The sequence below is a fragment of the Lates calcarifer genome, linkage group LG23 (assembly GCF_001640805.2).
Source record: "Lates calcarifer isolate ASB-BC8 linkage group LG23, TLL_Latcal_v3, whole genome shotgun sequence".
Taxonomy (NCBI): Eukaryota; Metazoa; Chordata; class Actinopteri; family Centropomidae; genus Lates; species Lates calcarifer.
In genome coordinates this window covers 3613936-3629094 of record NC_066855.1, presented here as the reverse complement: position 1 = coordinate 3629094, position 15159 = coordinate 3613936, and the positions used below count along the sequence as shown (strand labels likewise).

Genomic DNA, 15159 nt, shown 5'->3' with positions numbered 1-15159 from the left:
GGGAAATATTTCATCGCGATGGTTTCTGACAAATATTCAACTGTGATCTCAAGCTGCTCGGTGGAGTTTTCTTGTAAATAAAAGGACGTTAACATTCAGCGTTTCTTACCAAAACATATTGTGTGTATGAATTTCCTTATCATAAAAATTCAGTAAACCCATTGTTTACATTTTACATTTATTAAATAACTATTTATCTACTTTTCTATGAATTACAATTCCACTGGGATGTTTCCATTTTATTAAACAAGATATTTTTGTGCCGAGCATAATCACAAACATATTTCAACAAAAAATATCACAGTTGTCTGTTGTTAAGGTTTTCAACATAAAAGGAAACTTCTCCATCAATTTAGCATTTAGACAATAATACACTTAACTAATAGCTATTACATGTGGATGCTACTTTATTAGGTTACTACTAGTTAAAACTAAAGCCCTGCAGTAATTCCTTGTTGCATAACTTTTAGCCAAATGCAATACCACTCAACACATACACACTCAGTACGAGTATACATTTGGATTGTTGCATGTGCGCACAGATTTCTACAGTCTGGAAGAAGCTGGGAGCGAGGATGTGGGCTGCTATGTGTCAACGTGCGAGTAGGGGTCTTACATTTTCATGTTATATTTGGACGGTTGTGTGAGTAAGGGTCCTGCTGTATAACCGAGTTTTGTGTGTGAGTAACTGAGCAAGTGAGCAGGGGCTCGTTTTAGCCCACTCCCCTCTGCCGGAGCCTACGTCAGCAGAAACCTATCTATGGCGACTCGCTCATCCTCTGCCACCCCCATATACAGACGGGCTCAAGACATACACACACATACACATACACAGATGCCACTTCTTCGGGTTTGGGTGCCGCTCTACTATAAAAGTAGTATTACTAGGAGAAGCACTAAAATAAGCAGATGACTGGCGGCATCTTCCTCAAACAGCAAGACCATCTGGTGCTGAAGATAAACATTAAACCTGAACATCTCTGCTAGCAGCAGTGATTCCTGTCAAAGTTAGAGCAGATTAAATAATCTGTCTCAAATAACATCTCAATTAACTCAACAGCTGCAAAGCACTTGAGCGAGCTGTTGGTCAACAAGGAAGCCAACAGTCCATTCATGTGTTAAGATGTTACTGCTCGGTGTCAGATTTTATGTCAGGCTTTCTGGTTCGCAGTTCGCCCTTAGTGCGAGAGAATCACAAAGAATTGTGGGGTACGTAGCAACGGTTGCCAGTAGCCTCTTTCACTGAATGATGCTGACAGCTTCAAACCCTCATTCAGTGGCTAGCTGCTCCTTCAGTGGTATTTATAGCCGCTATTGATCGAGACAGATTTGGCTGAGAAGGAAAAGCAGCACTTGAGATTTAGCGGGCAGACTATAGAATCGGCTTTGTGTGTCTGCATGTGTTTGGTTGTGTGGAGAAGCACACAGTATGTCACAGTCACCCGCAGAGAGAAGTCAGGCAATTGTGAGGCCACCATTTGCTCCTGGTACACTCGTATCCTCCTCTACTCCTCTCTCGCCATTTCCACTCCGTTAAAGTGCTCCATGTGAACATGAAAATCGCCACATATTAAAAAGCCCTCATCATCTGCACCGTCCTCTCCAGACTACAAACCCATCAGCTTTAGCAGTCCCTACACACTTAACTTTGAGTAACTCGATCAATCCTAGCTGGTGGCTACAATCTGAACACAGACTTGCTGGGGCTTTCTGTTTAGACTGCTGGAGGATGACTAATCCTCTATTTAAAGGGCTCAGGGCTCAACTGAAGACTCCTGGCATACAGGCAATCAATTGTAGATGCTGAGGTGACGCAATTCACTTTCAGGGAAACTGTAGGTGGTCACTTATTGGCAAAAGTGCGCATGTTTGATCCAAGGAAGGAAAATGTTACACTCCACAATGCACCCGAAAGGGAAAAAGTCCCTGACATTCATCCTCCAATACTTTTTAATCATGAGCGGTTTGAACTGGATGTGGCGGCTTAACATTGATACTTACACAAATACAGTTCCTTTTCCTGTCTGGGTATAGCAGTAATTACTGTGATTATGTGTAAAACAGTGATGCAGCTACTGTAGGTACGAGGCACAGCCCAGCACAATCAGCAGCAACAAAGCAGCTTTAATCACAGACATGAAGGTCCTCTGGGCTATTAGAGCTTTTACACAATGTTTACTGATGCTGTGCTGACTGGAAAGTTCTCTGTTTAAATTTGTAGATACAGTACAACAAATACACGGAGGGAAACAAAAGTTCACGAACTGGCTCGTCGTCTCTGACCACACAGGTGTAACTACTGATGTTAAAAAACAACTCTACCCCTCACAGCCTTTGTTAATGTTATTAGGGACACTGTGTGTTTCCTGTTACGACAGATCAAACTATCTGCTGTGAGAAAGGTCAGTTTAGATGGGTTGGATGGCCATGGAATTAAATCCACATTATGCAAAATGTATACTGTCAAACAGCACAAAACAGCCATTATACATTTTATCTGCAGGGGGTTGACAGGTTAATGGTCAGTATCAATGACGCAACCATTACAGTGTCAAGTGATAACGTTTTTAAAATGTTTTCCTGAACTCTGCTTTGGAATAATTCCTCTCACTAGCACCGTCCTGCTGCTTACCAGCTCAAGACTGCAGAAACAACATCAGTAAACCTTTCTTCACCAGACAAAAACTCAAAGCTGTGTTTACTGGACATGAGACGTACTACCTCCTCCTCACTAGAGGTTCTTTTTTGTGCAACGTAACTCTCAGTGTTGCATTTTCTTGGTTGCAGATAGTGACAAAAGACAGTAATGACTCTACTGTACAGAACTCTGTTAGGAAACTTCACGCTTTAACTACCACAGGTGCAAACAGAGGATAACTTTGTTTGGAGTTTGGAAAATCTTTTGGCAACGTCTTCAGTCATAAGTGGGTCCATTTTCTGTGCAAGACAATAATGCAGAAAATACTGAAAAATGTCTGTTAGGACAGCACAAGGTGACATCTTCAAATGCTTTTTTCTTTCCTACTAGCAGAAAACCCAAAGTCACTTTGTTTACTTAAAATTAAGACAAAGAAAAGCAGCAATGGCTAAAATTTGAGAAGCTAGAAACTGAATTTTTGGCAGTTTTGTGAGAAAGTGGCTCAGTAAAGTACACTCTATAGACATCCGAGCTGCTGCTTACCTGGCCAGTGCCTGGACCTTGGCTGTGTGTCTCTCCTCCAGCTCTGCCAGCTTCTTCTTCAGCAGATCGGTTTCTTGCCTCAGGCCTGCTGAGTGCTCCATCTCCCCATCCAGCAGGCAGCGAAGAGACCTGTCAACCACAGGAAGTAGATCACATGCATGTAACACGATTGCATAGAAAATAATACAGCTCTCTGTCCCAGTTATATTCAGGTGATGCGCCTTACACAAACCTAATCCTCTCCATTTAGACACACTAAATGTCGACATTCTGGTAATATTTGTATCATAAACACTAGATTACATAAACATTATTAAGCTTCTGTAATTGCTGTAATAACTGAGTAGATGAATCACATTCAGCTCTGATATAAAACACTTAACACACATCTGTGACTGCACCGTTGTTAATTTAATACCACAAGTACAAATCACAGTTTATCATAAAAATCTAAATACTGCTTGGCAGACGACTCACATTAATTACGATTATTCACAAAGATGTCTAAACATAATACTGGGTTTTCTGGTCATTCCAGCTGAATTTTATTGAGCTACGCTTTGCAGTTTGCTCAACGATCCATTTCAGCAGCTGTTAAATGGGTGTAAATCACAGTCTCTGGTGGCTTATTGCGAAAAACAAAACCACAACAAAACTGTCTCCTGCCTCAAGTCAGCACAAAACTGCCTCTCGTCTCAGGATGAAAAGAAAACAAGCTGGCACAATTTATACAGAAAGGTCATCCGATATCTTCTTCCAGTCTGAGTGTGAGTGTCTGTGTGTGTGTAAGTGTGTGTGTTTTGGAGGGTTTGCAAACGGCAGATAAGGAAGGATATATCCCAACGTACGTGTTTTGTTCCTCCAGCTCGTCCTTCCTGTTCATCATGGCTACAATGGCCTGACGCAGCTCCACTGCAGAGGAGAGAGACCAGGGTGAGACTTCTGCACTAAAACTACTTCAAATGCATAAAAAAAACACAGGCACTACACACAGCAATATGCATAAACTAATAACCTTCAGTTTTGAAATGGAGAAATAACAAAATCCCACTTTTCACTCCCCACTTGCTGGATTAATGGTGCACTTTTGTTCCATTCCTCAGATGAACTGCTTTGATAAAATTAGGTTTTACTTTTTTCCACTGAGAGAAGTTACACAGAGCATCTATCTGACTCTCAGAGAACAGCATCTTTATTGCTAAATCATACTTTTATGGTAGCTACTATAAAACACTGAACAAAGAAAGTAATCCAAGACAAATGTAGAGATGGAAAACACTAGATAATGTTTGCATTAGAGCAGCAAGAACAAGTGAAGCCTTTGGAATAATCTGCATTTATGTATAAATGTATCTTAATATATGGTCAAATCTTCATCTAACTTACAATCATGAACAAACACAATCTATTTTAACATATAGCCCATGAATAACTGCATTGTCCTTGTCCATATTGAAAGCATCTCTATTCTTATGTCTACCATACACAAATCATGGAGCATGACGTCCAACGCAGAACACCATGAGGAGAATATAAAATACTGCTGCACGCCTTTACTTTGCCAAAGAGCAGCTTGACACAACACACAACAAGCTCTGTGTTTGGGAAGATCACGCAGCATTACACATGTTGAAAACAGCGCGCAGGATACCAACGTGCTACAGCTACCAGTTATCAGTTAAAGCACACTGTGTTTGTCTGTTCTTGTAACTTTAATGAAGATCAGATCAAATTTTATGACCAATTAATTCCAAAGGGACTAATTTTTTTGCCACTGTATCTATCAAGAAAGAAAAAAAGAAAACTCTGTTTGGCCATTACTGTTAGATTCGGCTACACATTAATATGTCAGACAGCCAGGCTAACACATGCTAAATGTCAACTAAAAAACACAATTACTTGAAAATTATAGTCGGCTGAATGTGTGACGGTCATTTGTATTTTTCAAAACCTGCTGCTGTAGTAATTTGAGCAATTCTGAGCTACTCCACTGATCATTGGGATCTGAAGGAGCTGAAACCTCTTTCATGCTCACTCCAAACCCTCTACACAGCAGAAATCTAGTGTCATCAGGGTTATAATTATCACTATTATTACTGTCACCATGAAAAGAAAACCATTCTTTTCCTCTTGCTGGTCATTTCAACTGATATCTGTTACCGACCAGCTGGGTTTGTAGAACAGTTGCCAGCAACAGAAGGTGGTAAAGAAGGCATAAACCACCATAATGTTCAGGATTTTACTGATATATGCAGGTGATGTTTGTCCTTTAGAAAATACAGCCGGCTATAACTGTCATCTTCCCCTGATATCACTGTAGATTCTCACTGACAGAAAAATAAAACATATATAAAAACATAAAAGAACATCACAGAAACTGTTCTTGTAAAGAGGCTGCAAAGTCATCCAACACAACTCCCAGAGTATTGGTTTCTGATGTTGTTTCAAAGCTGTTATAAATATCAAGATCTTGCAAGCTATTCTGACTTCACCCTGGCAAAGCGAGCTGATGCTGCTTAAAATACTGGAGTGTCAGCACATAATAAATAAGAGCTGTGGTTATACAGTCATCTGGTGATTGAATACTGTCTTCTTATAAATGAACATAACATGCAGCATTCCTGTCTGGATGGAGAATGTGTTTTGCTTAATGTTAAATTACTTGGATGTTTGGCCTTCACTGTGCAGACTGATGTATGCAGAGAGTTTGTTTTCACATCCATCTGCTGAAGAAGTTTCTCTGTGCTCACGTTAAAGTTTTAGAGGTGTACTCACAGTCAGGATTCAATGTGAAACTTGAAGCCTCTGGTGCACTTCACACTGAGAACAGACTTATCTGTGAGGTGGGAAGGTATCATGCATCCAGGTGTAAAACTTTTCAAACGAAAAAGTGTTTGCATATTCATAGATTCTGGATTTTTCAATGAGGGAGATTTAATTATTATTATTTTTAATTTAACCAAGTAATTGAACTTTTTTTGTAGAAAAACCACATCAGAGTATTTCTATATATATCTTAAAACATGTCTGGAGGGGATCATTAAATGAATTTTTCCCACCACAGGTAGAATGAAACTGTGAGTGGGAAGTCTGAGTCCTCAAAATTCTCAGTAAAATAGTGTTGGATTTCTTCTCAATGTGTTACCATCATTATTTAGATCCCATTCATTAGAAACTCTTACAACTGCTGCTGAAATGGGTAGTCAAATAATCAACAACAATAATAATCAATGGAATGCTCAATTTATTCTTTAATTTGCAGGATCCAGCTTCTAAAATGTGAGGATTTTCTTCTTTTCTTTATTTTTTAATGATCAAAAACTAACTTTCTTTGGGTTTGGACTGTTGGTTGAGCAAAAAAGCCAGTTTGACTACGTCCCTACATGACCTCTGGGGGATTGTGATGAGCATTTTTCACTATTTTCTGAGGATTTATGGTCTAAACAATCAATCTTTTAAAAGAAAACAGTGACTGAGATACAAGGTGGTAATAAAAAATGTTAGCTGCAGCCTTACTTTCTTACAAGTGCTCCAAAATATCAGATACCACCAATTTCAGTCTGAAATTTTCAGTATCTTTTTCAGCCTTAACAGCATCTGTCGGTTGAACTGTATCAGCTACAGGCAAAGTCTGCCAGCAGTCAGCTGCTGGCTGATGTTAATCTCCATTCTGATGTTAAGGACAGATTTGGGCCGGGCTGTGTGGTGGTACAGTGACTCATCTTCTTAGTTATGCTTGGAGGTGCACACCAAGGTTTCAAAGCCCCTAACTAGGCTGTTACCACAAATTTCCAAAAATAACAGCCATGAGACAAGGAGTTAATCTACCCTGCACTTTGCATCCTAACATTTACACACACACACACACACACAACTCCATTCTCATAACTAATGTAGGGTGTCAATGTAGCCCCAGACACAAGTAGGTCTCCTCCAGCCGTGAGCAAAGTGCCTGGTTGGGGGAGGGAGGAGGGAGGAGGAGAAGAGAGAGGAGGAGGAGTGTGATGAAGAGCACAACACAGGAGCAGAAAAGAGTAAGTCTATTATCTCCACAGCTCCATTCTCCACATCAGCAGGCCAGAAATAAATGTGACCTTTAGTCCGACCACGCGTTCACAGCGGGTGCCACAGACGATCCATTAGGGACTTCAGTAGAGCCAGGCGCCCCTCTGTCCTCGCAGGGGGACGTGGACAAATTACAGCACAAGTGTGCGTGCGTGTGTGTGTGTGTGTGTGTGTGTGTGTGTGTGCTTGAGAGTGAGGAAACATATGCCTTGTACTCATATATGTAACATCCACCTTTGCTGGGAAAAGTGTGTGTGTGTTTCCACCGGAAGCTACACACTCTTGCTCGGTTGTTCCAATAATAGAGGCATTAGCAGAGAGCTAGGCCATGTAATCAAGGTGCCTTGTGAATTATAGACTCCATACTCTCCAATCAATGGACTGCTTGGCCTCACACGCTGTCAGATCTGGATGGAAATCACTGAGAGAGGGCTCGTGCTACACACTTCTGCCTCTTCCTCTCTAACACCACTTTCCTCTCAGCTTCTCTCTTAGAAATACTCATCTGTGTGTGTGTGTTTCACAAAGCCTTTATCGTGAGAGGAGCTGTCATTAGCTGTCTTCACTATTCTTTATCACTAAGCATACACAGGCTGTGATGATACATTGCTAATTTGTCTCATTACTGGCTTGTGTCAGAATATGAGCCAATCAGCTGCTCATTTTGATTCCTGACTTAATGAACAAGCTCAAGACGTCTATTATTGCACCTCAGTTGGTGAAAGTTAAAAAACGAATGGTAAAAATTGAAGCAGCAGAGGTTTCCATCGAGAAAAAGTCATGGTCTTTAACTCAAAATGCAAAAATCTGTTTTGGCTGCGTTGCATTCTGGTCCGTTGAGCCGACAGTAGGCGTAGAAATTGGTATCTCGACTCTGTGGCGATGGATTCCTCCAAGTGTGATTCCTGGGTGTCAGAGAGTCTGGAGAAAAAGCTTGTTGCTCTTTGATTTCACAGGGGTGACACCAAAACCACACGTTGCGGTGATGTTACGGTGGAGGATTTGTCTTTTAATCAAAACCTAATCCTTAACTGAGGTCTGCTGTTTTCTGTCTTTCTAAGGTCTATCTTGAGAACTACTTTCTCGCTCTGTGACCCCATGACCTCCTCTTACTGAGGGCTAATAGATTGGGCGACGGCTCAATCCCAGCGCTTACAGGCAGCTGCGCTCACCTTTCCTCCCCTGGCTCTCTTTCTCCCTCACACACTCACACACACACAAACACACAGAATCCAAGGAACCAAACAGCACCAGTGTGAGCGGCTAAGGGTCTAAGCTCTGATTAGCTCCAGGGCACCAAGCAGAACACCAGCCACACGCACAAAACGCTCATCAAGTGTTTTTTTCTTTTTCCTTTGAATCTCTAATTTTTATCCACATCTGAAATCTCACAGCTGAAGTAAGCAGGAATTCACACAATCTGACTTTCTCACAAGCAGAAATCCTTTGATGGGAGCAGATGAGCGTGCACAGTAACATCATTCTCTGGACCAACAGTGCCACCTGGTGGATTGTTTACTATGATAAAAAAATAATGGAAAAGAACTGAGCAATCTCTTGGCACAGGGCCTCACTCATTGCAATTAGATCACTTTTAACTGCAAAGAAAAACAAGCAGGTTTGAAAACACTAATCAGCAGGCTTGATTTAATTTGCGACAGGCAACAGCTGTGGTGAAATTTGCAGACAAAGACATGTCAGGACTTCCACAAGATTCATTACCATCACAAACTTCTTGGGAAAACGCTCTGAGATTAGACTGTCTTCTGGTAAAACCTCAAGAGGAAGTGGTGAATCAACTATTGTGATTTTTACTGTCACATCTAATGTGAATCATTTGCATGTCGGATTTGATTTATATTTACTTAGGCTGTGGAGACTTGTTTTGCACCAGGCCGTACACTTAAATATTCAGTTTCCATGGCACTGATGTGACTTGCTGTGGAGCAGAAAAGTACAAAATAAGTGCAGTCCATGGACAAATAATCTAGTTTTACTTATCTTTCATTTGAATTTTGAGATATTTTTGCTTATATGAAGCTAAACAGGCTTCAATTTAAGTCTTTACTTGTTTTGTTGATGTAAAAGCTGTGAAATTGTGTTTTTAGTGGCTAGACTTTAATGCTAATATCAAGAAAGCTTCAGAAGTCATTTATCCTTTTTGGCTTAAAGTCTGCAAATTTAATTAGTTCACAAAAAGCTTGTGTTTTCTCTGTAAGGGGAGATTTGCAGCTCATGACTGATGCTCCAGGTGTTATCAGAAGACGATCCAATCTCGAAGTGCATCCCTAAGAAGTTGGAGTCATGAATTCTTCAGATTGCAACAGTTACGAGTCCTTACGTTTGTAGCCATCATTCCTAGGAAATGAAATCCTTCTTGCTGATTTGCATGTTAAACCTTGTTTTGGCAGTTTAAGTGATTTAACTGCTACAAGTGAAGTCCTGTGAAAAAAAAACGTTCACATGATGCTGATCATCTGAGATGATTCATTCCACAGAACAGGTTTGAGAGCAACCCGAACGAGAGGAGTGAGCGAGTGAGGAACAGTAAGAGACAGATGGGAGAAGCAGAAACACTCACCCACTGTCATGGACTCTGGCAGACCAGATGTTGGCAGCGCGCTGGAGAGTGGAGCGGACTGCGTCGGTGGACTGGACTCCATACTGAAACACATGAAAAGAGGAATCAAGCACTTTTTTGAATTATGCCATAATTTATTGTTGTACACAACGCCAAAAGCTTCAACACAAAAGTCACACTTGACTAGACTTGCCTTGTTTAGTCCTGTGACTACACCTGATAAGTATTTAGTCCTGCACTGCAAGTCATTCCCATGACAACACATCACTCGCGCCTGTGGCTTACTTGAATGTGAGCTCCGATCTGCTGCTCTCGCAGTTTCCCACCGGTCCTGTCGACTCACACTGAGCAGGAAATGCAGCCGTGTCCTCCACAGAGCTCACTGACACAAAATGGAAGTGAAAGTAAAGTTACAGAGTAACAGAGAAAGTCCCTAAATTCCATCTGATAGAAAACTGATCTCTGTACTGAGGCCTGCTGCAGTAAAAACAGTCAGACAAGTTCTGTAAAATATTCACAGTGCAAGTAGGAAATGGGGATCAGTGTAGCACTGAAAAGATTAAAAACTGGTTTGGTTCAGAGTGCATCAGGAAGTGTTTTTTAATATGCTTGTATCTTCCTTGCAGGTGCAGGACTCTGAATACAGCCTGTGTTTTGCTGTGTGTTGTACCTGGCTGAGGGTCTGCAGGGTTCAGGGGGATGAGGATGTCTGAGCTGCTGTGGTTTGTCATCACCTGTAGAGGGCTCCACGTGGATACACTGGACAGACTTCCCACCACCACCCTGAACCAAAGAGAATTATAATCTCAGTCAGTTTCAGTCCGAATCAGTCCACGTCAGCTCCACTCTGCCCTGCAGGTCAGTTCTGGACGTGAACATCAACTGCACAACACAACTGCAGTCTGTTTTCTAGTCTGACACTTCAGGGGACGTAAACAGGAAATATGGACTCACTGAGTTGGGCTGGGGGCTGCAAACTAGCACCATTAAAAGTATGCTGAATTAGCTAATAGCAGTTCCTGTTTGCAGTGTGCTGTAAAGAGAACTATCATCGGATTACTGTGAAACGGAATAAAACATAAAAACACAATGATTCTCAGAAGTTCTGCATGTGACAAGGAGTACCTTCCTTTCTGATTTCTCAGCAGATTTATGGAAGTTTACTCACAATGGACATCAGACATAATAATATCCTCATAAACACTGAACTTTAAAAGATGTGAATCACGTCTGTGTACTCAGATTTGACCGAGTTATGAAGCTGAAGTCCATTAAACAGCAAACAAAACTACTTCTCTTTGTTTTTGGAACACCAACATGCGCCTGTCCTTTTCCTCCCAAGTACCTCTTCCCCCACCCCCACAACCCTTTATTAATATTGATTGATTATCTATTATTTCAGCCTCAGACTGCCTTTGTTTTCTGATTAAAAGACACCTTTATTTTGCCCTGAGCAAACAAGCTCTTAGATTTTATTAATCAGCTGCAGAGAGCTTTTAATTAAAGCAGCATTACTCCTGAATTATAACTGGATTTTTTAATGATGATCCTCCTTTTTAATTTCAGGAGCATTTTATGGACAACCTATATTAACTCCTGTCATTTAAAAAACATGTGAAAGAGGTGAAATATTTCTCTTCATACTGTTTATAACTTGGCATTGAGCTGAAGTCTGTGACTCACTGATCAGAGCTGATCCTCTCCTCCTCCTGGGTTTGTGCTCTGGGTTTGTACATCTCCTCCTCTTCCTCCTCCTCCTCGTTGTCTATACTCTTACTGTCGGGCAGAGGAGGCGTAGCTGTGGGAGGCGTACGAGAGGGATGTGGGGACCCCACCCAGCTGACTATGCCCGGCTCAACCAGGCCGTTCTGGGCCGGTGACTGGGAGAATGCCGGCTCCAAAGGGTCTATCCCTTCCTCTACACTGCTCTGAGCCGGAGCTGTATGACTCTTCCTCATCGTGCCCATCTTCTGCGAGTCCTCCTCCCCCTCCTCCTCATCCTCCGCCCCTCCATCCAGATCATCATCAAAGGAAATAATGTTGGTGATCTTCTTTTTCCTGCGGCGCTCTTTCCTCAGCCCTGAGTCTGGGCAGAACAAAGATGAAGAAACCTCAATCTCAACCCTCAAATGAGTGAAACTTAAATGAATTCAGTACATTTCACCTTTCTCAACTGTCTCTCTCCAAATGTGCACACAAAGTTTAGTAATGGCGACATCAGCATCTTAAGTTTATGGTTCAACTCTCCTCCTTTTCAGAGCCAGAGAGCCTGGCTGTGCATTAGCAAGTCCTCTACCAGCGAATAACCCGAATGGCTCATCCCACCTTAAGGAGCTGGTGCACCAACTTAGAATTTCATTTGCATTCATTCCAGTGGAAAGTTTTACCACCACACAGTTAAAATTTAAAAGCTTGTTCATCTCACTGAGCAGAACACATGGAGAGAAAATGGTGCGAGTTTTCCCCGATGGGAAGGAGCGGGGCAGACAGCTAAACGAGGTCAAATAAGGAGGCAGACATTCTGGAAGTTTATTCATTTCATGGGGGATTTCATCCCAGCTGCAGCTCTGTACTGCAGATGCCCTGTGTTGTATTCACTGGATTTGTTCTACCAGTGCATTCATTATGCATGCTCAACCTGAACCATATGTTGTTTTAGGGTTTGTGCTGGTTCTGGGATGACTTTGTGACATAAACTCAGTTTCGAGGAGTGCATAAAAGTTCTGCATGAATAAAATACAACATGCATGCAGGCTAAAATATTAAGCTGAACACAGCACAGTCTAAGGCTTAGGTATGGTATTGTGGATTACTTTGCTGCTAAGTCATATTAAATGTTGCTGTTTCCTACCAGCAGAGGTGCTGCGTGGAAGGACAGGCAGCGGGTCTGACGCTCCGTCCACTCTGGGGGTGAAGCCGGGCACCACAGCCGTGGCTGTGCTGATCTCTCGCAGCAGGCTGCTGACCCCCTGCGTCGACTCCTTCCACAGGCTGCCGATGCCCTGCGTCGACTCCTTGAGGAGGTGGGAAACCGACGAGCCCCCTCCTCGCGCCACCCCGCCGTTCAGGTCGCTGTTGTCGATGTTGATGGCAAACAGGATGGAGTTCAGGCCTGAGTGCAGCAGAGAGAGAGAGAGAGAGAGAGAGAGAGGCAAAATATAATTCAACACAGATCAGGCCTGTTAAATCATATGAAGCTTTTGAACTTCTGCAAAGTGCTTGGTAAGCAGATCTGGGGAATAGACTGTGAACGTGGGCAAACTAAGATGAACTCAGCCCGTCTGACTGTGTATGAAAAGAGAGGAGAAGCTCTGGCATAAGATCAGTGCTACATATTCTTAATATTTCAGACACTGTGGTTATTTAAGTTGTGCTCATCAATAGTTCTACAGTAAGAGCACAGACATTAACATTAATGAGGTTATGGCTTCAATTCTCAGGAAATCCAGCCATGCTTAACGAGCAAAGTGCAGAGTCAGTGAATTTACTGCTTTTATAGCAGCTGTGTTTGTGTGAAGTATGTTTGAGTTTCAGTGAGACTGAAAGTGAGGCTGTAACGGTCATTATTACACAACAGGAGATCAAATTTTTCATCAGGCTTGGCTCAACATTAATCAGTTTTATCAGCTGTAACTCACCAACTTTATTTACATTGCTTTGTTTTACTTTTACTTTACTTTTATTTACTGCTACCGTTAGCATTCACCATCCATCCAGCCATGAGCTACATGCTTTCCCTGTGTAGGGGCTGGAGCCAATCTGAGCTAACACTAGGCGAGGCAGTCTATCACAGGTGTTAGCATATTAACATGCTAAATGCTACATCATTAACACATTAACTGCACCACTTGATCAAGCTTGCTAAAATCACCACGATATCATGATATGTTTATGCTAATGCTAAACATATGCCATGCCACTTGGATTGTTTAACATTAGTTGGTTTAGGTACAGCACTAGCATGACAAAAAAATTGTTTACCTGCAATTACCAAACGTTACAACACAAACTCACCTGCAGCCATGGTGGGGAGCATACTTGCTCTCTCTTCATCGAGAATAAAAGCCCAGTCTTCATAGTAAGTTCTAGAGAAGAGAGAGAAGGTGAGGTAACATCTGTAATCAAGTCAAAAAGAGGAAATCCCTGCATATAAAAATTTGCAAATGCACTCACACACTGTACTAACCCCAGTCGTGGGCGGTCAGCCAGCAGTGTGTGCAGGTAGCGCTCCAGCGAGTGCTCATTGAGGGCGCAACGCAGCCATGCACGACCCCGGCCCAGCTCGGAGGAAATGTGGCGTAGTGAGTAAAAGCGCTGGAGCTCGTGGCGGTTCAGATGCTCCTTCACATAAAACCAGAAGGTCAACTCTGAGAAGAGAAGAGAAAGGTGAGAAAGAGGAGAGAGACAAAGGAGTGAAAAATGGCGTGGTGGATGCAAGAGTGAAGCAAGGTGAGATAAGGAAGGAGAGAATCACTTCTATCTCCTTCATGGAAAACAACTGTTTTTGAGTTACGCAACAACTTCAAAGGGTCAGTGAGGCAGAGGCAAAAACAGTCCTGAGAGTCAGCACATCTTCACTCTCTCATTAACAAATATCCACAGCTCCATCCTGACCTCCTGCCTGTCACCTCTCTATAGTTTGCACCAACCTGAGAACTCACACACAACTTTATTATTTTCTATAACAAAGAGAAAAAAGATAAAAGACAAAGAAAAACCCATGTGGGTCTGTTTTTGTGTAAAGTTTTCTAAGGTGTGGTTCTCTAATTAATAGGAATGAGAGCTACGCTACTTTTTTTTTTGCATGTAATTAGGATATAACCTCAGAACAATGTGTTAAAATGATGTCTGCTATTTCTGGCTGTGAGGGCTTGGCTTCATTAATGAGCTCCAAATTCACGAGTCCAGCCACAATCCTTTCTTGTAATTGACTGTGAAATACAGGAAACGTCAGATATGCTAATGGTTATGGGGTGGCAGCCATTACAGAAGTCATGCATTTCTCCTCTCCGACGTGGAATTAATGGCCACAAGGTTCTTCAGTATGACACAGTAGAAACAATTAAGTAAAATGTGAGACTAATGTCTCTCAAGCAGCACAATGCTCTCAGTGAGTTATGATGGCTGCACATGAAAGTGAATGTTGAAGCTTTTCATATTATTCATTCCCAGGACTACTTGTTCACCAGGGGGCAGCTGCTGGGGCGTACATGCTGGGAAAGATGGAGTAGCTCAAATAATTAGATAAAATAGAAATTATAATTTAAGTTTAAAAATATATATCGACATATTGGGTCAAGTTTAACACTCGGACACCACAAGTTGTGACTAA

At 42.0% G+C, this 15159-nt stretch overlaps 1 protein-coding gene across 2 annotated transcripts in view; it reads right to left on the bottom strand.

Moving 5' to 3' along the window:
• Window positions 1-15159, bottom strand: part of snx29 (sorting nexin 29) — a 119041-nt gene that overhangs the window by 98990 nt on the left and 4892 nt on the right. For both annotated transcript variants that reach the window (XM_018685492.2, XM_018685494.2), the window contains exons 5-13: window positions 14014-14194; window positions 13842-13912; window positions 12679-12939; window positions 11511-11913; window positions 10498-10610; window positions 10113-10209; window positions 9828-9910; window positions 4030-4093; window positions 3182-3310 (exon numbers count right to left, since the gene is read on the bottom strand). In XM_018685492.2, coding sequence (XP_018541008.1) covers window positions 3182-3310; window positions 4030-4093; window positions 9828-9910; window positions 10113-10209; window positions 10498-10610; window positions 11511-11913; window positions 12679-12939; window positions 13842-13912; window positions 14014-14194 — 1402 coding nt within the window. The remainder of the gene's footprint in view (window positions 1-3181; window positions 3311-4029; window positions 4094-9827; window positions 9911-10112; window positions 10210-10497; window positions 10611-11510; window positions 11914-12678; window positions 12940-13841; window positions 13913-14013; window positions 14195-15159) is intronic.